We start from the raw sequence: 26,098 nt of genomic DNA, 5'->3' as shown, positions 1-26,098 counted from the left end.
GCAAACAACTCACTACACATCTCCTACTAAGAAATGGACCCAAAAGGTTTCCCAGAAGACTATACCCCACAACACAGAGCTGCTCCAAGTGTAAGCCTCTGCCACTTCATTTGTTCTAAACCCCCCTCCCAGAGCACCTAGTCAGTATTTCAGCACCCATCTCTTCAAAACTTCTCAGAGTAACCCAGAACCTGGTTATTCTCCCGTTTATCTGCAGGTGAATCCTCAAGGGCAACCAACTTCAGAATGCTGACACACCAGGATTTATAAAGTAGTTTCATTTACATGCAATTAAAACAATCAGTGCACTATTAGAAAAATATAGAGACATCTAAAAGGAATATAATCATAATGCTTTTCATGCAAAAACTGTATGTTGATACAATAAAGAAATGAGTGTAACATTTTGTTCTGAAAATCTTGATCTGGGGGCACCTGGGTGGCTCAGTCAGCTAAGTACCTGACTTGAGCTCAGGTCATGATCTCAGGGTCCTGGGATGGAGGCTCACATCGGGCTCCCAACTCAGCGGGGAGTCTGCTTCTCCTCCTGCCCCCCCACCCCCCGCTTGTGCTCTCTCTCTCTCTCTCTCTCTCTCTCTCTCTTCTCACGTAAATAAGTAAAATCTTATCAATCAATCAATCTTGATCTGGATTTTTTACATTTTAGACGGTCAGGTAACTATTATTCCTTTTATGCCAGACCTGTCAGCTGGCGACTGGTAACCACCTGGATAGGCTTTACTGCTGAATTGTGGAAACAAAATTGCTTACCTGGGGGGAAATAAACTGGGGAGGCACTTGCGCCCGGAGATTAGGAGAAGAATTTAGTGGCTGCACTGGCGTGTGCATACCTCTCGATTGTGCTGTGCTATTTCCAAACAAACCATGATTGCCACCCTGCAAACATAACGGCAACAGTAAGGGTTTTTGTTAATGTAAGAAAATGCAAAAAGAAACAGTTCTGGTTTTCTATCCCTCAGAAGAATCATATCCTGTGTTCCATGGAATCACAGAATTTTATAACTGAAAAGTTCCTGGTCTTGGAATGCTTGGGAAAATTATTCAAACCAAATCATGCACATAGCACCACCACCCCTGCAGTCAGATGCACTCTATAACCAAAAGGGTTAAATTCGGTCAAATGTTAAAAAAAATGCACTAATTTTTTTTTTTTGTAATTGAAAGGTATAGGCAATATAATGTTTATTTCAACTACTCTTTTTTCTTTTCTTTTCTTTTTTTTTAAAGATTGGTTTACCAAATTTATTCTCAAGTCAATAATCTGAGCTCCATCTTGAAAGGCACCTGAGTATAAATGCAGGCTTCTAAATAACATCAACTGTCAAACAACACTAGGACATTAATGCCTCTGAACCGATTAGTTCAGTCATAGAATCAGTGCCACCAAACCGTAGCCCAGCTCCATGAGAACCCTCCTCCAGATCTGAACACCCTTTCCTGTCTTGGGTCTGCTTGATCCCTTCTTTGCTAGATGAGAAAATCTAAATCAAGAGTGAGATTAAAAAAGAAAAAAAAAAAAAAAGAAAAGGGAAAAAGTGAAAAACCATTACAGGGACACCAAAAAACCATTACTCACCTGTAACTTCTCATTCCAATGTATGAACATTAGTCTGGTTAAAAATAAGCTTAATTTCCTGATTTCTGGAGGGAAATCTCCAGTTGGAATTCTCATTCCAACTCACTGGAGCTATTCCAATCAAAGAGCTACAGGAAACTGGGCTATATGATGGTCCTTCTGTTCTGACTTGTTCTAAGCCGAGAAAAGCCCTTCAGTAAAGAACTTGATACTGTTCCCTCCATCTGAGGAAAGCCTCTACACCATCTGCACGTGGACTCTTTGAGGCCCAGCTCAGAGGTCATCCACATAAAGGAAGTCTTCCCCAAACCTTCCGCCTCATTTCACATTCAAATTAACTAAGCCCGCCTCTATGTTCTCAAAACACTTTAAACACTCTTTGATAGCACCCATCAGCCAGTCATATTAATTTTCCATTCTGTCTCTCCACCACCATCTTAATACTTCCCTTTTGTATTCCCAGAACTCAGTAAAGTCCTAGTCTGTAGGCTGCAAACATCATGACCCACCAATTCCATTTACTTGACAACATCCCACTGAATATCTTTAATGAAGACAGCTGTACCACTGCTTATACCAAGTATGTGTGTTCTGAACTGAAGTCATCATCTTCTCCCTGGCACAGTGGGGATTAAGGTAATTTTAAAGAAGAATTTTGTAACAGCACCATTAAGTTCTAGAACACTAAAGATATTTCAATGGCTTAATGATTCAAAATAGATTAAGGGACTGCTACTGGGAAATTAATGAACTTAAAAGCACTGAAAATAAAAATGGCTATGAACGTAACATAGAAAAGGCAATCGAAATCTATGTATATCTCATAAAAGAAAATCAAAGATCCACCATGAATTTTAAATCTCCCAAAAGACTGTTTAAACATGAAAAGACCTTTAATTCTATAAGCTGTAACATCTCCACTTCCCCTGTCTTACCAAACTGATACTCTGAGGTGACATGGTTTGGCTCTAATTCTTCCAAGATCGTGGTAGTTGGTAGCTTACCTACTGATCATTCTCAACAACACAGGAAACACCTGTTTCACTGAGAATATTCTGCTAAGATCATTCTCACACTTTACCATAAAAGTAATGACCTTGTTATTAGATGCTAATTATTCATGGTTGGGTCCTTGCACGGTGGGGTTTCTGGTAGCTGAAGTCCTTGCCAGAATCCATGTTCTAAAAAGTTCAAAACTGCTTTAAATTCCAACCTCTCTTCTGGTAAGAAATATTAGAAGGAATTTGCCTTTTCTCGTTTTTGTAAAATCAGGCCCTATTTGCACATTCCCAGGGGACAGATGCCACCCCGGCCCACCACCCAGAGGTTTTAGGTTTGCTTTATCAAGTGTCTCTAAAGCCGTATCAAGCCCTGTGACACATCTGATATGGATCATGGTATAGAAGAGTCAACGGGAGTCTATCGAAAAACACCTTCCCTCTTGTTAAATATGGAAACTTGGCATTGCTGCTCATTTTCTTGGCTCAGAAGTAGCTATTTTGCAGAGTCCTATCTTTAGTGGCAATCATACATAGTTTTAAGACTGTATTTAGAAATTAGGAAAATGGTCATCAAATGCTTATATGTATGTTAATGGCGATTTATCTGGTTATTTCTAGAGCTTCACTGTTGAATATAAGGCTTTTAATGATGACCGGAGTCCTAGTATTTACTGGTGACAGCTGCCTCAACTATAGTGTTTAACTGAGAAAGGCATATAAATTAAAAACAAAGTTACCAAGCTGACTGAAATCTGTGATTTGAAAATAAAAATCTTACATTTTAATTTTTAATTATGAACAATACTAAATCTACATGAAAATGGTATAAAAGAACCATGACCATATTTAGATAAAACGTGTATCTACCAGATTCACAATGGACTCTGTAGCATTCCATTTTTAGGATTAAAAAAACCCAAAGAGGAATGACTTTTTCTTAGAGTCCAGTGCCAGCTACTTCGGCTGGTCTATTATACTAAAAATTATATACTAATGGCTCTTGATAAACGTGCAATCCTGTAGGCATGTTTGTAATCATCATTAATCAAGACTGTTAGGACTATTTTGTATTTTCTATACCTCAGTCCAAAACAAAAGAGCTGCCCCAAACCACTGATATAATTATTTCTTCTTTGTTTATATAAGCAATACATGTCTATGTCCTCTGTGGAAACATTAAGAAAAACAGTGAAATATAAAAAAAGAAAACAAGAAATTGCCCATAACTCCCAAACCAGAGATAACCAACTGAACACATGGATATCATACGATCCATTTTATAAAACGTGCTAAAGCAATAATTAGAAAGCCTATGAAAGACTTGTGTGCAACTGGAGGACTATGGTGTGAGAGGTGTTTTATAACATCCTTTCATTTGTATGTGAAAGTCAGCATGTGGAAACAGAATGAGTACAATTAATAATTAAATGTCGTTCCATGACATCCTGAGGTGAGAGTCACAGTGACAGGTAAGTGGTCACAGAACTGTGGCTAGGAAAATACCATCACTGGAGTCACTGTCAGAGGGGAATTGTCTCCAAATTCCTGGTTTTCTCCCCTAGAACTACCCTGGAGGTGCTGTGGGGTGACAGAGGCCCGCCTCGCTGTGTCAGGCCTGCGGAGGTGAGGGGGCCTCAGGGGCCAGCCCTGCCAGTCTCACTCCCGGTGCACAGCTCCTCCTGGGAGGACTGAGACCCGCCCCTAGGAAATGGGCCGTCACATCTGAGCAACATCCAGCCTTCCCAAAACTTCATTCTCTCCTATCAAATTACCTCTCTCTGGGTAATTACTATATTTTACACTTAAAGACACTAGATTTTAAGATGTTGTAATGCGCAAGTATTTACTCTTACCAGTTTTGCTATTTTCTAATTAGAAGTTTCACTAAATCGAAAGGACTTCAAAAGTATCACTTGCCATTCAATCCAAGGGTAAGAACGGCAAATTCGTTGCTAAGTTAGATGACATAAGGTACTTATGTAGCCTCCGTAACATTTTCCTAAGTTAGTTCTTAGGAACTCAGCTTAACTTAGAACTTAGTTAACTTCTTAAATGTGAACTTATGACCAAAAATGAGAATACGAAAGAAACAGATTTAAAATAAAATCCACGTTGAGAAAATATGGAGAGATGGGTTCTATGGGCTGAGAGATCTAAAGCCTATACTTCGTATCATTCTGTGCATTCAGTAATCAACAAATTTCCCAAGACAGACAAATGATGCAATGAACTGCAGACCAGGGCCAAGGCGAGGCCACAGCCAAGCAGTTGTAAATTTGAGAGGCCTCCTTACTTGTCTAGCAGCGAAGTTTTGGGGGTTGAGCCCTGTGCCGATTGCTCCAAGGCTGACGTTGGGTAGTGTGGAACCAGAGGGAGACAGCTTGTAGCTGGGAGAAGGGGAGAAGGGAGAGCAGGGAGCCTCATCCCCAAGGCACCCATCTTGATTGGAGAAAGGCAAAGTCAGCTGAAAAGTAGTAGGAGTTAGCCAATCACAATGAGTGTTGGTTAGTGAAGCAACAGAATGCAAGAAGGGACAAGAGAGAAACACTAGGAACAAACAGAGTTAGAGTGTATTAGCAATAAACGAGGATGGAATTTGGATCTGATAAGAGTCATCACACTTGGCCCAACAGATACCATCTGTCATCTCTGCTACGGATTTTTTCTTATCCTCTAAGTCAGTAACACATTCTGTCCACTGCACTAGGATAAAAATTGCCAGACACTTTATTTTTATGCATCTAATATCGATTACTCTATGTCGCTGCTGAAATAGAAGCCAGAGTAATCTCGTTAATCTGCTGCTTCCTCCAACAGCATCATGAGTGGTGTCAAAAATGCGCCAGATCTAACACTTTTGGTTTTAACCGCTTTCTGAAGATCCAGGGCCATGGCAAATCAGTATTCTGAATCAAGAATTATTTCCTCCATTAGGAATGCAAAAATCAAAACAAATCGGTATAAACGACTTGTTTAAATCAGGTAGTTGAGAATTTGGACAGTATACCATTGTAACTAAAAATAGGTCACTAGGGAAATGGAGAAAGAACAAAGGAACTCTCTTAGAAATAACACAAGAGAAAGTTCTGGGCCATCTTGACAAAGCTAGAAGGCAAGGCCTTGGGAGATATGGATTATTTGCACAAGAATCCCAAATTTAATTTCTCATTGTATAGCAGCAGAACAAAGAATTCAGAATAACTCTGTCTCTAAAATTTCTTCTACGTTTCGAGTGTGCATTTCCCCTACTGTAAAAAGTCAGACCATTCATTTCCCCCTTCTAAACTTTATAAAATTTCTAAGAACTCAGACCTTCACAATAGTCACAATATTCACATACTAAGGTTCTAGCTTCTGCCTAATCACCTGTTGACATCAAATGTTTTTATGTCACCACTTAAACGCAGGTGATGTTTGCGTTTGGCTCATTAATTAATTCAGTAATTCTATGCTTCCTCCTGGAATTGATTATTGAAAGAACAAATGGGAACCAAAGTGGTTCACATGAATTATTACCTTAAACAAAGGATTTGACTCACCTTCTCGAAATAAGGCCCACTATCTGTGGTTCCCATGTCTTTGGAATTAGGTGGACGGAACCCAGATCGATCCTTCCTCATGATATCATTAAAATCCCCGAGATTCATCGCTCGCTTGTCCACGTCAAATTTTTTATCTGGAAGGCTCCCTGAAAAGAAGAACAGAAGAAGTGAACATTTTAAGGACCAATGTCTCCCTCATGACGAGGAGTACTAGCCCCACTCTCCTCCCTGAGGTGTTGAGTATAGACCACAAGGGATCTCATTGGTTCAGGCTGCTGGGGACCCTCCCTGGAGCACACGTGGATCCTTTTGTTCCTTTTTTAAAAACTCGTACCAGTTGTAGCTTGTTTTCAGTGAAGACTGAGAGAGAGACTTAGGGCCAACCTGGTAAAAATCTGACTAAAAAAGTATTTCCACTGGTTATTGATGTTTGATGACTATCACTTGCTCATAAATTCAAACGTGCTCAGGGAGAACATTTGTCTCTTGCTCTTTTAGCACCTGCTAGATAAATGGGTGGGGCTGTGACACAGTTATTGGGAATAAAAAGGCCTAAGAGGCACAGCTGTTCCCTTGAATTTAGAACTTAAGAGTCGAACACATTAAGTGAACGACGTGATTTCCCAGGTACCATGATTATTCCTCCTTTATTCGCTCTGGAAATTGCTATTATACACTAACATGATCGGTGCCCCCGGAAGCTTACTTTTTCATTATTCTTAGATTTTAAAATATCATAGATCAAAGACTATTTCCCTTATGACCCAGGATTGTTTTCCTTTCTTCTTGGTTTGATTCTTTTTAAGTTCCTCAAGGTAAGCAACAGCGTCACGGGGACGACCCCACAGGCTAAGGGCTGACACCGCACCCGCCCCACTCGCAGGGGGAGAGCTCATCAATAATGCAACAACCCCAGTACGGACAGGACTAGCAACCTGAGAGCAGAGGATGACAGGGCCACAGACATACTTTGTTCGGCGACACACCCCAGTTTATAAAATCTGAAGTAGTTCCCAATATTGAAATATCAAGTTGTCAATATATGTCTAAATTTCTGGCCTTGCTTGAAAACTGGAAGCTCTGACAAAGCTGAACCTTTACCCTCCAGAGCAACAACTGTAAGGGCCGAGCGAGGCTGAGTCCTTTATCCCTTACATGGTACACATGACCCCCACAGCTAACCAGTGGCCTCCAACTCCCACTTTCTTACACCTGGCACACACCACTCCTTTACGTGACTTTCCTGGATCCTGCAGCCGTTTGAGTTTTCAACCCCTACCTAGTGCCTAGGATGGTCCTTCGCGTCTGCTGAACAGCACCCATCCCAACTCAAACTGAGCAGGGATCCAACATGGCATCATTAACAACAATATATTCCATTCATATTAATGGAGTGATACACACCTACAGACAAATCCATTTTGCTGCCTGGATTATCTTCAGTTTGACTCTGAAAAAGAAGCAACAGGAAGGGAGGATTAAAGGTTTGAATTCAATGTCTGGATCAGAGAAAAAACTGGCATGATTTACATGAGAGCTGCGGTGTCCTACGGGCACTATTCAAAGTTCTTTGACGTGAACCTTATACTGGGATGAAGACAAGCTCACTTAGAATATGACTAATTTGATTGCTGTTGGTGTATATACTCCTAAATTCAATTTTCCACACAGAATTAGTTAGCTTCAGTAATTCTATGCACAGAGCAATAGCTAAATAGCTGCTTAGAGAAATAAAACCCTGTCCTCAAGTTCCAGTCGGCTCAGGATCAAATTCCACGAGTGTCAGCCAAATGATGACAACTTCTTCTCGTGACTCGTCAAGTCATCAAATCTGGAAATGTGCAGCCAAGTCAAGCTATTTGTCTTTTGGCAACCAGGGACGGGGTGTCCCCACGATGTTCCCAAGGGATAAGAAAAAAAAGAGAAATCCTACAAGAATTCCCTATATAATTAATTACAAATACTTCCTCTAGTTATTTTGCTGTTGCTGCCGTTTTCAAAATTGTAACATTAAAACTGGTATAGTAGTAGTCAGGGAAAATTATGTAAGTTTTAAGGCCTGGCTCTTTCTTCCTCTAATCGCCTAAGGGAAAGGATACAAGGACTACAAATTCAAAAACCGTAACCTTAAAATATTGGAGTGTTTCTTTAAGAATAAAAGAATAGAGGACAAATATTGCTTAATCCAAATCAGAAACACTGTTCAACAACCAGTTTCTAACTCTGTAATGTTGTACTCTATGTGGTAGCGGTCTTAGCATTTGTACTAAAAGTAAAAGCTGGCCTGTATTACACATATAAGAAAATGAAACTTACCAGCAATCCCATATTTGAAAACTGTTTGGCAAGAGGATTCATCCATGAATCATTGTTTCCTCCTTTCAGTGAGCACTACAGAAAGGAAATATGCAACCTCAGAACCAAATTATTTTATCTCACTTCATATCTGAGTTGCATTTAAGTACTGACTGAAAATTCAGAACCAACAGTTTACCTTTTTGAGCCCAAATTTCCCTCTTTAACTATGGTTATTTTGATATTTTATCCTTAGTCTGAAAGATCAATAAGCTGTAGTTCTACCTGTGTTTTCATTCTTATTTTTTTCATCACAATGAATTAGAAGTAACTGGGAAAATATATGGTCAGCTGCCCCCCCCCCAAGATTTTACTTAATTATTTGAGAGAGAGAGTGCACAAGCAGGGGGAATGGCAGAGGGAGAGGGAGACTCCACACTGAGCAGGGAGCCTGATGTGGGGCTCGATCCCAGGACCCCGGGATCATGACCTGAGCCGAAGGCAGATGCTTAACCAACTGAGCCACCCAGGCGCCCAGGTCAGCTGGTGTTTTTACCTTACAAAGAGAAGAAGGTCAATATCGGATCTTCTAAAATACAATGTTTGCATGCTAGTACTTTCCCTTTTACTATCTCCTTGTAACCCGGTTTGTATTAGAACAAAAGAATGAGTTCGATGCTAGTGCCTGTTATTTGGAAAATAAATATATTATAATAGGCTATTTAAACTGGTCATTAGTCTGTGGACTAATGGGGACTCATCCAAGTACCCTTCATCTGCCTGTTTCACAGAATAAACGACAGGGGTCCCCAGTGGGAAAGAGTCCTAGCAGAAGACATCACTGATCATACTGCAAAGTAAGGCTGACGCTGAGTTTTTGTTTCTTCTTTTTTTTTTTAAGATTTTATTTATTTATTTGAGATAAAGCGAGGATGAGCATGAGCACAAGCAGGGGGGAGGGGCAGAGGAAGAAGCAGCAGACTCCCCACTGAGCAGGGACCTGATGTGGGGCTCAATCCCAGGACCCTGAGATCATGACCTGAAGCAAAGGCAGGTGCCTAGTCAACTGAGCCACCCAGGCGCCCCTGAGTTTTTGTTTCTTAAGGGACTTAGTTTCTTTCCTAAACAGGACACCCAACATCAGCTCCCCTTGTATGTCTACAGAGAAGGCAGGTGGAACTGTGATGAGGACTTGGTGGGGGCAGCGAGTGATGGGGCTTTGTGCACTTGTACATTCTACAAATAAAAACTCTGTTTTGATGACATTTGTTACGTTGATTTTTTTTATTCTTGAAAGTGAGTAAGTTCACTTAAGTTCAGTTATAGGTTTTAAGGTCAAGAAAGCCCTCCCTGGAGGGAGGAGAGAATTGGTAGTTTTTGTTTAACGTAAACAGTTTCAGTTTTGCAGATGAGAGTTTTGTGGCGAGATGTGGTGACGGCTGCACAACAGTGTGAATGCACTCAACGCTACTGAACTGTCTGTGCACTTAGAAATGGTTAAAATGGTAAATCTTACGTTATCTGTCTTTGGTCACAATCAGTAAAAAAAGGCCCGTGGATACAAAAGGTCAGAATTGTCAGTCATGGGGCAGAAACACTGAATTCCCACTGAGCTGGATCAACTGCGTCTCAGGGCCGCCTGAGTGGGCCAGCACCTTTCCCTCACTCGCTTCCGGTCAGTCAGCAGTCTCCCTCGATTGCCTTTTCATTCTGTCTCATTGGGAATTTGTAAATGACAAAAACAAAGCCACAACAAGCCAGACAACGTGAGAGTACAAAGATGCTGAGAAGTTTGCTGAACAATTCCTTTGTGACTAGGGTGAGGAAACAGAAGTCCTTAGAAGGGAAACTGTAACTGGCTGCTTAAACAGGATGCCTCCAATAGGAACTACTTGTGTTCTTAGGCTCCTGAGTTACCGTATTCAGAACAAAATTAATATCCTACAGCAAAGGGGATAAAGGCACAGCCCCCTTAGCCAACTGAAGACCTTCCAGGAGGGTACTTGGTATTTGAAACCAGGACAATATTCACTGTGAAGTGTTTCACAGGGCAGCAAGGCTCCTACACTGAAATTAAATATATGATGCCCATTTCTTATTTCCATCAATTTATCTGCAGAAGGGAAAGAATGCCTCTGCTGAGAGAGTGGTTCAAGTTCAAAGATTTGTTCTAGGATGAAACCAAAGTCCTCATCAAGTTATGCAAATCAAAGTAGAAACTGAGTTGCTCTAAGACAAGGAAAGTGACAACTTTATTCTTTTTTTTTCTCATTAAGGAGGCTCCATGACCAGAATTGAGCCCAATGTGGGGCTTGAACTCACGACCCTGAGCTGAAATCAAGAGTCGGATGCTTAACCAACTGAAACACTCAGGTGCTCCGGAAACCAACAACTTTAGAACACAACCCAGTATGGGATATAGATAAACCATCTGGTTGCTACAGCAGGGTTTCGCACTGGCACTTCACTTTGTTGGAAGACTGGTTTTCAGTTTTGGAATTTCCCGAATCGGATAAAAACCAGTCATGTGTGTCACCACTGGAGAAGGTATCTTTCTTTGGTTTCTCTTCTATATATCATGGGGATTCACCCTAAGGACTTCCTTGGCTTTAGAATGCAAAAGCATAAAACATTTATAAAGTGTGCCTTGAAAGCTTCCAAAGAATTATTATCATATGGAAACTAAAAGTGAAAAAAATCTCCTGTCTTTGAAAATTCCACTACTCACAGTAACAGCTCTGTAGTTCAAGGTTTCAAGATCATGGGGAAGGAAGATGAGGAGTAAAGAGGAAGTAATTATTTGCTCTTAAGAAAATATTTTCCCCCTTACTTAGGACCTCAGGGACTCCTTCCATTAGAAAATTCTCAGTTCTGCCTTCTAAGAATGAAGAAAAAAGCTCGAACGAACATTTCTAAAGCGGGCTACCTTCATTTGCTTCTTTCCTCCTTGTCCCCAGCTTGCTGAGTTGTGGGAGGAAGCACTTCCCTGAGAGCCGGCGGTGTTCCAGACTCCTCCATCATCCTCCTCTTCCCAGCTGGGATGGCGAGTTCCCGTCACTGGACCATCACTCTCCCCCCAGCCGTCTTGCATAGATTTGGAATCTTTAAGAAAAGAATGGACCAACCGTATGCAATAGCTATATATGACAATAACCACAATGATCAGTCCTCATGAACGTAGCATTTTAGGGTATTTGTCATCTTATCTAATCCATGGTGAGGCAAACGTTCTAGCCCCTTCCACATTCGTCTTACCCAGACAAAGGGTAGGTATAACTATAGCTTTAACTGTAGACAATCCTGAAGAAGAGAAGACATTTTTAAACTGTGAAGGTTTTGTGATGGAAGAAGGGTGATTCTAAGGTTGGGAAAGACATGGAAAATTCCTGACAGTAATGCTGAGTATTTCCTTGTGCCAAGGGTCTGGTTAATGTCTTCCAACAGCCATTCTGGAACTATTTCAAGTTTACAGTGTGGTATTTCCCATGATGATACAACCAATTTTACAGTGAAAATCATGATGAAATCATGGTTTTTATAAAGCTATTTATATGAAGTGAAGGAGAGTCATAATTTTTAAGATGCAAATTATAGACATAAGAATGAATTTCTAGAATATAGCTAAGATTGTACTTCTTCATGTGGCACTACAAGAGTCATAAATATCATACAATAAAGTTGACAACAGAATTTATTATTCTCGTTCAAATTCTGAGCATTCGGTATGACCACATTTTTAAATCAAAAGATAATTCCTTAAGTCTGCAATATGGCAGAAAAGAGATGTTGGAATACTTTTTAAGAAAACGACAAACAAGTGAAAATGGGCACTTGAAATTGAATTTTGCAACTGAGGAACATCCAACAAGACATTCCATAGCATCAGTTTACAAAGTTGTGCAAATTACTGTGACTACACATTGCCAGCTGGATCAAGGATAGCTTAGACTCTCAACGATTATGAATAAGTGTGACGTGCTTTGTATAAAAAACTCAAACGAAGAAATCTTTGTTGGTTCAAGAAACCTTAAATGTTCCTATGTGGGTGGAAGTATGAGAGGAGAGACAAAGGGATGAGGAAGAAACAGAAGGATGAAGTCACTGAGCGGCAGAGACTGTGTTCCACAGTAAAAGCCAGGAAAGTCTTTTTAAATTATACTAACAAAGGGGCAGAAATGCAAAATAGAGATGGTGAGCAATATTTAAGTTACTGGCAAAAAAAAGTACCACGTCAACATTTCAATTCTGGCCAGATACGAAACCTAACTTAAAATAAAATCAACAAAATTAACTTATGACTTCTAGTTAACTGTAAACACGTTAACATATGCAAAGCTAAGTCACTGCCATTTGGTACTAATCATTTATTAAAGGTGCACGGTCCTGAATCTCATTGTAAGAACAGTTTAAACATCAGAACAGCCCTCACCAAAATGTCTGGCCCCCAAACTAACGGAGACTCCCTCACAAATAATGCTGTACACTTACTAGGTTTCATGGCATTTGGAGCATTGGAGGGTGCGTTCCCCCAGCCCGTGGTCGATGCTCCTGTGTCATCCATTTCGCCCCACCCAGGACTGCTTTCGTTTGGCTCACCCCAAGCTGAAGTACCATTATCTGGAGCAGGTGGTGTGCTTTTGCTCCAGACTGCAAAGAAAGAAAATGGGTCTCTAAGAATGATCTGTTAAAGGAAACATCCTCATATCCAGGGAGCGGGAGTGGGGGGTGGGAAGGTGGGAGAAACAGGCACTCCTGTGTTCTGTTGGCAGAAATACGAACGGGTTCCACCCTCATGGAGGCAACTGGCATCCCGTCACTTTAACTTCTGGCCCAGTAATTCCACTGCAGGAAATTATACCATAGATATACTTGTAAAGTACATAAAATTACATGTACAACAAGGCTCACTGTATCACTGTTGGAAACCATTTGGAAGTGACGTAAATATCTATCAAAACGGGACTGGTTAGGCCAACTGTGTCACCCATGAAATAAATGCTGTACACGAAGCAAATACAAGACAAAAGTGTAGGTGCTAACATGGAAAGTTTTAAAGTATGATGAAAAAAGCAAGGTGAAGACCAGTGTATATAGTACAGTCCCTTCTGTGTAAAATCTGTAAAGGATAGATAGATAGATTTTGCTATAGGTATGAACAAAATTTTTGAATGAGACACAAAACTCTAAGAGATTACCTGTGGGAAGAGACCCTAGGGGCTAAGATTCTTTTATTTATTATATTTTGCTTTTCTGTACAGTTTGAAGCTCTTTCCTATATGGATAATAATTTTTTTCACGTTAGCAGGTTTTATGATGGACAGGGAATTAATGAGCAATCTTTATTTCCTTCCTCATGCTTTTCAATATTTGAGGGGAAAAAAAAGAACTAGTTAAAAGCAATCATTTTCTAAGTGGCCATAACTGCATTCATAACTACGCTTACTTAAGGAGTGGAAAACTAAATATTAATTCTACCTAAAAAACAAAAACAAAATCCCCACCTCAACAGTGCATCCCCTTAACCTGTTGAATTATATGCTTTATGGGAGCATTCAAGTTGACAATGCCAAAGATGGTATTACTAGCACAACTTTTAATTTACCAGGTATGGGGTTTCTATTCAAATAGAGGAAGAAGAAAGTTTAATTCTGGGCAACTGATTATCACACAAAAACAATTTCTTATATGAAATACTCCACTTCCAGAGGTGATCATTAAAAGTCATCTGGAAAGTGACTGAAAGCTTGCAGATCCCAGCTGTGCTAAGCATTCCGATGGCCCCTTCGAGAATAACATAAAATACTTCCCTTCGCTGGGAAAGGAAAAACACAAGAGGATACGTCCACGGGTAGAAACTGAATGGAAATCAGGTCTATTTCTGCTACTATTTTAATTCTTCGTTTTTAAATGTGGAGCATAGTTTGTTTAGCAAGATACATTTTTTGGATTCTGCAAGACCAATACAATTACAAAAAAAAAATAATAACAACTCTGGGAGACTAACATAGGGATGGCATCTTTTTCCTTTTGCCAAGAAAGAACATTAAAATGTACCACCAGCATCTGTTATCACTATCATTTTATAAAAAGAGAGCTGCTGTTAACAGTAGAGTAGGGTTAATGTAGAAAGATTTCCAGAACAAAGCCAAGCTGAATAAATGCAGCTTAATAAAAATGTCCTGGTTTAGATTTTTCTTTATCAAACCTGTAAGAAGCAGCCATTGCCTACCTGATGCTGATTTACTGGTCATCGGGGTAGGCAGGTTTGGTTCTCGAGGTGCTGGGCCCCCTTGGGAATTCTTATCCCACAGATTCACATTCTTGTAGTTGTAACTGTTAGGGTCTCCCCATGCCGAAGTGCCATCATCGATGTCCATTTTCCGACTAATTGACTGCGGGGATGGCTCTTCCCAACCACTGGGTTCCTCATCCTTGGGGGTTACTGGCTGTGGCCCGCTGCTCCAGTTGGAATTGGAAGGTCGTCCGTTGCCTGGAGGTGGTGGGGGTGGGCCTCCCCATGAACCAGAAGCCTCTGGTTGTGGTGGCGGTGGCTGCTGTGGCTGCTGCTGCTGTTGGTGCTGTTTATTCCAGGAATTGGGCTGTCTGCCAGTCTCAGTCCATGCTGGAGACCTTTTGCAATCTTCCCACCCGCCTTTGGAAGCTAGGCTTGCATTCCCACTGTTCCCCCAAGTTCCAATTTCATTCTGCCCTCCTTCACCCCACCCAGACACAGGTTTACTTGCAGAACTTTCCCAACTGCTGTTTTTCGCTTGATCAACTTCCTCTCCCCAACCATTCTTCCCAGAAGTCCATCCTTGATTGGGCTGGCGTCCCCCTCCCCACCCCTGATCCTTGCTGGAGTTCTCATTCCAAGAGGAAGATGTCTTTTCATCTGGTCGACCGCCTCCCCAGTTGGAAGAGTTGTTGTTCTTGTAGTCATTCCAGCCTCCTGTGTTCTTGGGGTCTTTCCACTCTGTAGAGGCTGAGAGCTCCCCCCATCCAGACTTCATTTGATTGCTTTGGCTGGGTGCGTCTCCCCAGCCCCCTGAGTTCTTGGTCTGTGTGGCAGCGCTCTCCCACCCCTCAGTTCCTTTGTCAGATTTCCCCTCAGGCCTTGGCACCTCTTCAATATCCCACACTGTGTCCTGCTTAATTTGAGTTTGGCCCCAGCCAGTGTTTGAGAGCACCCTGGGGTCCAAATCAGTTCGGCTCAAAAGAGTCTGTAAGACAGCCTGACAATCAGGATGTGTGGGCCGGTATGACCGACGGCCAGAATTATGACTGTCACTACTTCCTGCTTTGTGGTTGCTTCCAGTGCTTTGACCTCCAACTTCACTTCCTGTGGAGCTGGAAGATCTTCCCCAACAGGGAGCCTGGGCATTGCCTTGGTTTTCAGGGAGGGGGTGGCCCTTTTGATTGTCCCATGCTCCAGTGCTAGAATTTGGTTGGTTTGGACCACTCCATTCTCCAATTTTCAACTCATCAGACCCAGTCGGCTGTTTCCATTCTCCCTGAGAGACCCCAGATGTCATTTTGTTCCCTTCACCCCATTTGTTGTCATTAGAGTCCTGAGGGCCAAAGTTCCAGGACCCACCCGTAGACCTGTTATTGTTGTCCCAAGAGTCGTTTTTTGACCCAGATGATTTCTGAACAGAAGCTCCTTTCCAGGAGTCCTCTCTATCCTTTCCATTGTTCCCATTGTTTCCAGAATTGCTTTGTCCAGAGGCTGTGTCAGTTCCAGAAGGCCCCCTAGCTGCACCCCAAGATCCAACACTCCCAGTCTTTCGATCTCCAGTGCTTTGTGAAGGGGCATCAGTGCTCCTGGAGGCGTTCCCCAAGCCCATTCCAAAGGGCATTCCCTTATTCTCCATGGGGTTTGGTGAACTTAAGTTCAAGGAGTTAGTGTTTCCATTTTTTGGTCCATCAGTGTTATGAATTTGAGCCTGTTCTCTGCCAGAGACAACAAAATTAACACCCGCATTTTCCATCTTTGACTGCTGTTCCCTGGATGCCTGACCTACTGTGCTAACCTGTGCACTGGAATTACTAGTATCCGTTTCCAATGCCCCTTTCCTAGAATTTCCTTCTTGGACCAGCGCTGGCCAGGCAGATGGGTTGCTATTTGGGTTAAAGTTGCTGAAGCCAGAGCCAGGTCCAATTCTATCCTGACCACTCACATTCCTCCAATTTCCTAGTCCATTGTTGCTCTCTGTAGTAGAGTTGGAAGATTGAACAGCTTTAGTCTTAGGGTCAGATTTCCAGACCCCAAGATTACATTCGTTCCCAGAACTTGCAGACTGGCACTGGCTCCCTTTTCCTTTGTTACTAGTGGTGCTTCCTGGCAGAGTGCTCTTCTCAGAGCCAGGGTTCGAGGCACTGTTGTTATCGGTGGTGTTTTCGGAAGAAGACTCAGTGTCTTTGCTGGCAATACAAGGCCACTCTTCCGTGTCAGACCCGTCTACAATCACCTTGTCCCAGATGTGAATTGGGTTGGGAGAGGCGCCGTTGTTGGAGGAGGCTCCCGGGCCCCAAGTGGAATTTGCATAATTTGAAGCAGCAGCACCTCCAAGGGTTGACTCTGGGAAAGAGAATATCTTATCAATCACAGCTGTGCATGCATGCTCTATTAACACCCAAAGCTCAAACTGCCCCTAAGGGAGATCAACACATTTCCCCACAAACTAGCTTCTCTACCCAGTTGCTTGTCTTGGTTAACTGTGCCACCTGTGCTAGTCATCTCTTCTCTTTCATTCTGCGGGGTGGTGTATTGCTACTCCACAACATTTCTCAAAGCTGTCCGCTTGTCATTCCTATTGACAGAGAAGGGCCTCCTTATATCTTGAGATAATGCAGTAACACGCTGAACCTGCTTTCTATTTCCAATCTACTCTAAACACTCCCGGCTAGAGTAATTGTTCTGAAGCACACCTTCAATTAGATCATTGCTGTATGGGAAGCTTCCAACAGTTTCTTCGTGAACAAGAACAAAGCTAAACTCTTTGGCCTGGAGTTTGATCAAGATGCTTCACAACCTGGGACCAATGGACTTTTCTAGTCTTATCTTGTACTACTTTCTATGTAGATGCCTATATTCCACACTACTCGATAGTCCACAACTTGTGCCTTCTCACCCTGGCACGATTCCACATTGGCAGCTACTGGCTTCCCCTCCTGGATTCATATACTGAAATTTATCCATCTTTCTGGACCTAGTTCAGGTGCCATTTCTTCTATGAGGGTATCTGGTGTTTATTTTTTTTTGTTCGTCACCTGAAAATCACCATTCCCTGTCTAGAGCCACTTTGCTCAGTGCTGTAGTACTGTGTTCACGTCTACCTTCCCCCGCATTAGCACAGAGACTCCCCCAAAGAGCTCCCCCTCTTAGGCAGAGGCCCTATCTTGCTAACGTTTGAATTCCTCATAGTGGCCAGTGCACTGCTGCTCAGTAAGCATCTGATGAATGATGAATGCCCACCTAGCTAGATGCTGGGGCAGACGAGCATGAATGAGTCAGTATGCCCAAGGAACTTAGTCTGATAAATTAGTCTGGCTCAGCACATATTTGGTGGAATTTATCATATTTGGTGGGGAGAAAAATGACATGTTTTTAACCCAGTAATTTCTTCTAAACTTATCTTAGCTATTTTAACCAAAGCTTTAAATCAATATAAGGTTGAAAAAATATTACATAGAGCCATATAAAAGTAGGAAAGCAGAGATCTCAAACTCTTAAGATTTAGGGGTCTCCTTAGTTTTAAGAATGTAAATGAGAGAGTACTCACGCTCACTCATGTCTACATCCAGGCCTGGCTAGATTTGGCTGCAGAAACACCCGACGCAACCGCCCCTCACATACTTCCTTTTGCAACTGCTTATGAGGAGCCAGGAAGGAAGGGCCAATAGGCTTTTCCCTGCCTGCTTTGGGCCTGGCCTGACAGCCACCACAGAAAAGTCTGCATAAAGCCTGCGAAACTGTGAGGTTTCTTTCCATCTTTCTTCTGCACAGGAGACGGTGATAGAATTTTCTAAGGCAATTCTATGCTCAAACTCGGAACAAGAATAAAGCATGCTATAGTTAACAACAACCGATTCGTTGTTCTTGCCAAGGCTTGACGAGGTTCAAGCTCTGAATTTCAGTATAGCCTCAAAAAACATTTTAAGAGCTAAGCAGAAATTTATTAATAAGCTTTAAGGGGGGAGAAGATGATGTTTGGAGGTTCTTAGCTGTTAGCTGATTTAATATTCATCTATTAAAAACTCTCAAAACTTGTAGAGCCCTCCTGCTAAAGATCCCTTCTATCTACATCCAGTTTGGTTTTGTTTTTAAAGTAGTCCCTATACCCAATGTGGGGCTCAAACGTACGACCCCAAGATCAAGAGTTGACACTCTACTGACTGAGCCAACCAAGAGCCCCTACGTGCAGTTTTTAACAAAGCTCAAAATCCTCTTAAGGAACAATGATTTTAAAAATCTAATTAAAAACTACAGAATGATATTATTTGATATCTCCCCCCACAATAATCTAAGAGATGATTCTCTCTAGACCCCCAGCATTCTGAGAACATACACACAGGCAAGTAAGATTCAGAACAAGCCGCTGCACTAGCCCCACCCCCAATCAAACCCGGAGCACACACTTGTGGTGACAGCTGGGACTACGGAGGCTCGGATTTATAATGTGCTTGTCTGAAAAGGAAAAAAAGGTCCCAAATGGTAATGACGAACAGCAGCCACATTAGCCTCTCATGCCAAGACCACACACTGGACGCTAAAACCCAGTTTCAGAAGAGAAGTGCTGGTACGTATTTCATCCTGGGATCCTCTCCTGTCTTTTGAGTAACCCCAAGACTCTATCTAATTCAGGGTTTTGTGGACTCTATACCAGGCAATACAGAAGTGCTCGCTCTCCTTAAAGCTGCCATGGAATCCATTCCCAACACTGATCCCTCACCTGGTGCAGTCCCACTGTCACTCTGCAGCGGCGTTCCTGTCACTTGTGCGTTGTTTGAGTTTGCTCCAGGTGCTGTGGAGGGAGGAGGCCCTGCCCCACCCCCGAGGAGCATGCAGGACGGTGGAGGGGGCTGCCCACGTTTTAGTAACACTTTGTGGTCCTGCTGGCAACGGAATCGCGGCGGCACCTCCCGAGGCATGTAGCGGGCGGCGCTTGGCGGTTGTCCGTTCGGCACTGCCACCCTTTTGGCATTGTTGCCACCATTGACTGGTGGCGATGGAGAGCTGCCAATTGGGCTGGCGGCCGTTGGTTGGCTTAAACTTGGTTTCGTCACTTCGGGCACTGAAAGAGAGAGATTGGGAAACAGTCTTTGAAATCAAATACATTTTTCTAAAGATTGTTTTTAAGAAGGTTTACATGAGACCAATTCCAATAAGACAACTCTTCTTCCATCGTACTGTGGATGGACATGGTCTTTCTAAATTTCCCTGCATCTTCGGTTTACTGGAGGTACAGAAGAGGTGGGGAGTGATGGGAAGAGGACCCAAAGACAGCAAAACCACAGAATTCCATTCCATTAATTAAGGGGGAGGGGGAAGCACTCACCATCCGCTCCCCAGCAAGTCTGAGGATACATATGGGCCCCAGGGAAAGCCCTTGGTAAAGGTTCAAGGCTCTCAACTGGAATGCCCTTGCCCTTTATCCACCTTTTTAAAGACCTACCTCAGAGAAACTTTTCTTGAAGTCCCTGGACTAGGTAGGCAAAGCACTTTCATTTGTGCTCTTGGAACACACTGTCCATCTTTCTTTACCATGAACTTACCATATTATATTGAAATGCTCATTTACAAGCTCCTTGCCCTCACCAGGCCAAGAGTCCCTCGAGGCTAAGGACTCACCTTTCATCTTTTTTTCTTAGGGCCCGGCACAGAGTGGACCCCCACAGGAAATCTCAGCCCTGGAGAATCACAAAATCAACTGGGTTTTGGTATCTATAGCTACCTGAACTCAAACACTTGCTTCGTACTCTATGTAAATAATTGGAAACGTTATAAATTCTTTTGCTCGTGTCAAAAAAATGTTTAACGGTACCTTGTGTATCTATTTCAACTCTTTATTTAAAATAAAAATTTCAGGGGTGCCTGGTGGCTCAGTCGGTTAAGCGTCCGACTCTTGATTTCAGCTCAGGTCATGATCTCAGGGTGGTAAGATCAAGCCTCGCATCAGGCTCTGCACTGGGCATGGTGCCTAAGATTACTTTCTCTTTCTCCCTCTCTAAAAAAGAAAAAAAAAGTAAAATAAAATAGAATTTTCAAATAAAATAAAATAAAAATTCCAAAATGTAGGTATTTTTCCTACTTATTTTTAAGAATTTACTGTTTCGGGGCGCCTGGGTGGCACAGTGGTTAAGCGTCTGCCTTCGGCTCAGGGCGTGATCCCGGCGTTATGGGATCGAGCCCCACATCAGGCTCCTCTGCTATGAGCCTGCTTCTTCCTCTCCCACTCCCCCTGCTTGTGTTCCCTCTCTCACTGGCTCTATCTCTGTCAAATAAATAAATAAATAAATCTTTAAAAAAACAAAAAGAATGTACTGTTTCACCTTACTTTTAAAAATGGCAAATAGGAAGTCTAGAATGTGCAGGATGACCATGAAGATATACTCTGCAGGACCTTTTGGTTATCCCCTCAACCCTACAGAGAATGTTCTTCTGTACCTCCTTTGCTTCATCCTACCAAAAGACTGCCACCCTTTCCAAGAAAATCTACCTGGCAGATAGCGGCTGGCAATGTTACAGAAACAACCATTGAGCCTGATAATTCGGATGATTCTGAGGCCCAAATCCCTGACATCCAGAGGAATGTTTGGGCCAACTCTGGTGGCAGTAGTGCTCGGACTGCTGAAATGATGCTGGGCCAGCATATTGCTCGTTGAACTGGCTCCTTTATGGAGAGAGAGGCATCATCAGAAATCAGGGGGCCCCGTCTATTCCCACTGGACATTGGTGAGCAATGTTGAGTAACAAGAACAAAGAGCAGGAGCCTGAAGTCACTTTAAGGCAACCCCTGGTCTAATCTAAGCCAATCATGAGGCAGTCCTGGGCCTCCCAGTAAGAAGGGAGGTCAGAGGATCCACAACCTATGAGCAGATTAAACCTATTTCTTGAGAAAGTAAGTTGGTCACTGCCTGATATTATCAATATAGTAGGCTCTGCATGACCTATAACAGCCGATAGATAAAAATAACTGACAAATGAAGATGAATTATTCTAGTGATACATTTTCTATCTGTGCCCACAAGATTCCCATAGAAGATGGCATCCGTTCCCAATCCCCTTTCCTCTTATTATGATATTAAAAGCTGGCAAGGGCTGGGAGGAGTCTTCCCAACTGGTTTTTAGGATGGAAGGAGCTATGCTTCTGAGAGGCTGCCCTTCTATAAAAGGGCTAGAATCTTCACTCTAAGTTAACTATGTCTGTTACATGCCTTGACTCATTTCCCTAAAATGAGATAAGACACAGTAAGAGCAGTCTACAGCACTGAGGTCTGAACATCAGTTTGACTAACTTTACAATATTCACAGCACAACCAAAGAAACTTGGTGGGTACCCTATATTGTTCAAGATTCCTTACAAAAGTGCCTCAGGCATTTTCCCACCACATCCGAGATAGAGGGGATCATAAACAATAAAGTCATTTGAAATCGGACCACCTTTCAACCACTTTCCTTCCAGTATGGTGCTCTGTTCTGAGAGTCGTTCAAAACTCTGGGATGCAGAAAAAGACTGAGGTACATGTTTGGAGAGACTATGTGTCAAAACTGGAATGAAATCTTATTTGATTTTTTCCTCACACCTTTCTGTGATTTCAAGAATTTTAAGCATTTAAAGGCAAATCAGAACTCTAGACACTGGGCGCCTGGGTGGCTCAGCTGGTTGAGCACACGCCTTCAGCTTAGTCATGATCCCAGGGTCCTGGTATTGAGTTCCACATTGTGCTCCTTGCTCCACAGGGAGCCTGCTTCTCCCTCCCCCTCTGCCTCTCCCCACTGCTGTGCGCTCGCTCGCTCTCTCAAATAAATAAATAAAATCTTAAAAAAAAAAAAAAAAAAAGAACTCTAGACACTAACTGGAGAGCAATGTGGCTGTTAGGCAGGATGCCCGATCCAACCTGCTTTCCGAAGTCCAAACTTGAGACATCCCAGAGTCAGTGTGTGCCTCACAGCATGCTCCAGGACGTCAGGTGCTAACAGAGGAGACGGAAATTAAGATACAGTAGGAATTACTTTTCAGACCCTTTCATTTCTCTTCTGTACCTTAATGATTTGTAGGTTTTAGGGCAAATCTTTCTAAAAATGAGCTGCTCAAAATGCGGGCATACTTTATTTTCCACAGAAAAGGTCTGTGGCTTAAACATGACCTCTGCATCAAAGGAAAATAAACACATTGTGAAAAATGCTGGGTATCCTATTTTCTAATTTCTTTTCATTGGCTTCCAGGAACTGAATCTTTTTCCTTTCCCTATCACCGTTATTCTCATCTTATAGTCTGAAATTCTGAATTGCCTCTATTTCTGAAAAACTTCAATAAAATGCTACTTTTGCAGATGAAAGTATTTTTTTAAAAGATTTTATTTATTTGTGTGTGTGTGTGTGAGAGAGAGATAGAGAAAGAGAGAGGGCAAGCACGCATGAGTTGGAGGTGGGAGGGGCAGAGGGAGAGAGAAAAGCAGGCTCCCCGCTGAGCAGGGAACCTGACTCTGGGCTCCATCCCAGGACCCTGAGATCACGACCTGAGCTGAAGGCAAATGCTTAATGGACTGAGCCACCCAGGCGCCCCTCAGATGAAAGTATTCTTTAAGAAAATCCTGAACAGGCAGGACCAATACAAACTACTATTTTCTCTAAATATCTTGATAGCACAAACATAAAAAAGCTTCTAGAAATGTTTTTAAGTAATTAAAATACAACAAAAAAGACATTTTCAACTGAAAAATCTCTTGGCGAGTAATCATCAGTTACAATGCAATAATACCAAGAACTCTCAAAGACTGGGGACACAAAGACAGTGGTCACCATGCACTGAAGAACTCTCAGTACCCTCTAAGCACTGTCTCCATTTCTTTACCTTCTACTCATTCCTCAAACTCAGTGCGCCCTGGCTTCTGCCCTGAACATCTATCTCCCTGGAAATCCCTCTCCTCACCCAACTAGTGATCTTCACTGCCAGTCTAACGGACACCCGCTGGACCTTTTCTTTGACTTTCCTGCAACTTTTAACACTACTGGCCATTTCTTCCCTCTGTTTTTGTGAGAGCTTCTGAGACCCACACCAGCCAGCTCTTCAGCTCTTCCTTTCTCTCTTCCTTTATGGGTTCTCATACTCTTGGTCAGGGGTCAGCAAACTTTTTCTGTAATGGGACAGACAGTGAATATTTTAGGCTTTGCTGGCCATACAGTCTTCGTTGTGATGACTCAACTGTTCATGTGTAGGTAAAAGCAGCTACAGACAATGTGTAAATGAATGAGTGGGGCTATGTTCCATACAACTTCACTTACTGCACTAAAATGTAAATTCCATATCACTTTCAACGTCAGAAAATATTTTTCTTTTATATTTTTTCTAACCATTGAAAAAATGTAAACAAACATTCCTAGCTCATGGGAAGTATAAAAACAGGAGGGGAGTCAGATTTGCCCAGAGGGTCATAGCTGGCAACCCACTAATCAGAGCTGTAAGATGGCAGTTGAATTTGGTCATAAGTTGTGTCTTTTTTTATTTTTATTAAATTTATTTATTTATTTATTTGAGAGAGCGAGCGCGCATGAGCAGGGGGAGTGGCAGGCAGAGAGAGAAGCAGATTCCCCACTGAGCAGGGAGCCCGATGTGGGACTCGATCCCAGGACCCTGGGATCACAACCTGAGCAGATGCTTAACCGACTGAGTCACCCAGGTGCCCACGAGTTGTGTCTTCTTAAAAAACCTGAACGTGAAGGTGGGACCTACACGCTTCCCACATTTAAGTTACTTGAGTACAAGTTCCCCCATTCTCAGACTTCAACATTTATGCATGCTTCTCACATCACTACCTCCAACTCAGATCTCTTCCACCCTTCTTCCCTTTAACCCTCCAACTTGTTCCTCAGCTCCCCATTATCTCTTAGCTCAAGGAACAGAGTCATCACCCAACCAGCCTGAGCTTTCCTCAGTAGGAAACCTGGAAGGTGTCTTAGACTTCGCTCTTTTCCTGTGCATCATTATCCGATCGTCATTATATTCCAATGAACCAAAGCATCTCTCCGATAGCCTTCCTTCCTCCACCACACTGTTCCTAACCAGGTTCAAGTCCTCATTACTTCCCACCTGGACTATTCTATGCCCATCTATCTGAACCATACTATATCTCACATTCATTCACTCTCTAGAGGCAGTCAGTTCCATCTCTGAATAAATGGCTCCCACCAGTGTTAGAATACACAGGTGTTTCTACAAGGTGTGACACATACTGAAAACAGTTTAGTTTGTAAATTACTTATTTGGGGGGAAAAATGCACCTCAAATATTAATAAATTAGAGTAGACTCAAGGTTATCCCAACCATCAACATGCATTTACTAAATATGCTTTCTGGGGTAGACTCAGAAGGCAGCATTGTGGCCAGTGTACCACAGTGGTCCATCACCCCAGGTATGCTGATGGGAAGGTGCTGTCCTTTAGCTGTGTCCCAGGTTGGGTAAAGGTCATGAATTGCTGCTGTGAATGATAGTATATAAAGATTTCAACTTCTATTGAGCTGGAAGCTTTTCCCTGTTGCTTTGACTCTCACCATCAGTACTTTTGCTATCAGAATAAGTTTCACTGAACAAAACACCTAACAGACATTTGCCAAGGGACTGCTAAGTGTCAGGCACCAGAACCCTTCAAATCTTTGAAGACTGTTACCTGAGCTTCCCCAGGTGGTAAGCCTTCCACTGGGGGTTAAGCAGCATCTCCACATGTTTAACCCCTCCAAAGGCGATGCAGGCTCAAATTCATTGACCAATTTGGCCAAAACGCCACAGGCTCCACAGAAGTTGATCTCTGTCTCTTTACAAAGTGTGGTGCCTACTGCAGGAACTGCAAATCCCTTCCCAGATACTGTATTTCTACTAATGGTGCTTAAGGTCATGTCAGTCATTTTTTCCCCAGGATTTTATTTATTTATTTGAGAGAGAAAGCACGTGCACAAGTGGGGGCTGGGGCAGAAGAAGAGGGAGAGAGAGAATCTCAAGCAGACTCTGCCCTAAGGATGGAGCCCTACATGGGGCTAGATCCTATGACCCTAAGATCATGACCTGAGCCAAACCAAGAGACAGAGGCCACCCAGATGCCCCAGGTCATGTTAGTTTTTATAAATCAGTCATTTCATACTGATAACTACACCATTAAGCCAACCATGACCCTAACATCTTTTTAATAAGGCAAAATTGCTATGTCCAAATTCCTCCATTGCAGTTTATCTTTTTAGCCCTAATCATTTTTTTTTAAAGTAGGCTCCAGGCCCAGTGTGGAGCCCAGTGCAGGGCTTGAAGTCACAACCCTGAGATCCAGACCCGAGCTGAGATCAAGAGTCAGACGCTTAACCAACTGAGCCACCCAGGTGCCCCTTTTTAGTCCTAACACCTTATCCTTCATCCCTGTTATATATGGTCTATTACATCAATCCCACAGACTC

At 42.5% G+C, this 26,098-nt stretch overlaps 1 protein-coding gene across 4 annotated transcripts in view; it reads right to left on the bottom strand.

Moving 5' to 3' along the window:
• Positions 1-26,098, bottom strand: part of LOC103676367 (trinucleotide repeat containing adaptor 6B) — a 63,959-nt gene that overhangs the window by 29,112 nt on the left and 8,749 nt on the right. Inside the window, exons 3-11 of one of the 4 annotated variants that reach the window (XM_040637572.1) lie at positions 19,388-19,729; positions 14,665-17,013; positions 12,924-13,082; positions 11,362-11,537; positions 8,457-8,531; positions 7,545-7,590; positions 6,138-6,286; positions 4,892-5,062; positions 772-897 (exon numbers count right to left, since the gene is read on the bottom strand). In XM_040637572.1, the coding sequence (XP_040493506.1) occupies positions 772-897; positions 4,892-5,062; positions 6,138-6,286; positions 7,545-7,590; positions 8,457-8,531; positions 11,362-11,537; positions 12,924-13,082; positions 14,665-17,013; positions 19,388-19,729 (3,593 nt within the window). The remainder of the gene's footprint in view (positions 1-771; positions 898-4,891; positions 5,063-6,137; positions 6,287-7,544; positions 7,591-8,456; positions 8,532-11,361; positions 11,538-12,923; positions 13,083-14,664; positions 17,014-19,387; positions 19,730-26,098) is intronic. The other 3 variants (XM_040637573.1, XM_040637574.1, XM_040637575.1) reach the window with 3 other exon arrangements.

This window comes from Ursus maritimus, unplaced genomic scaffold (assembly GCF_017311325.1).
Source record: "Ursus maritimus isolate PB19 unplaced genomic scaffold, ASM1731132v1 scaffold_21, whole genome shotgun sequence".
Lineage (NCBI taxonomy): Eukaryota > Metazoa > Chordata > Mammalia > Carnivora > Ursidae > Ursus > Ursus maritimus.
The sequence above is the reverse complement of the archived record's forward strand: the minus strand, read 5'-3'. Positions and strand labels throughout refer to the sequence as shown.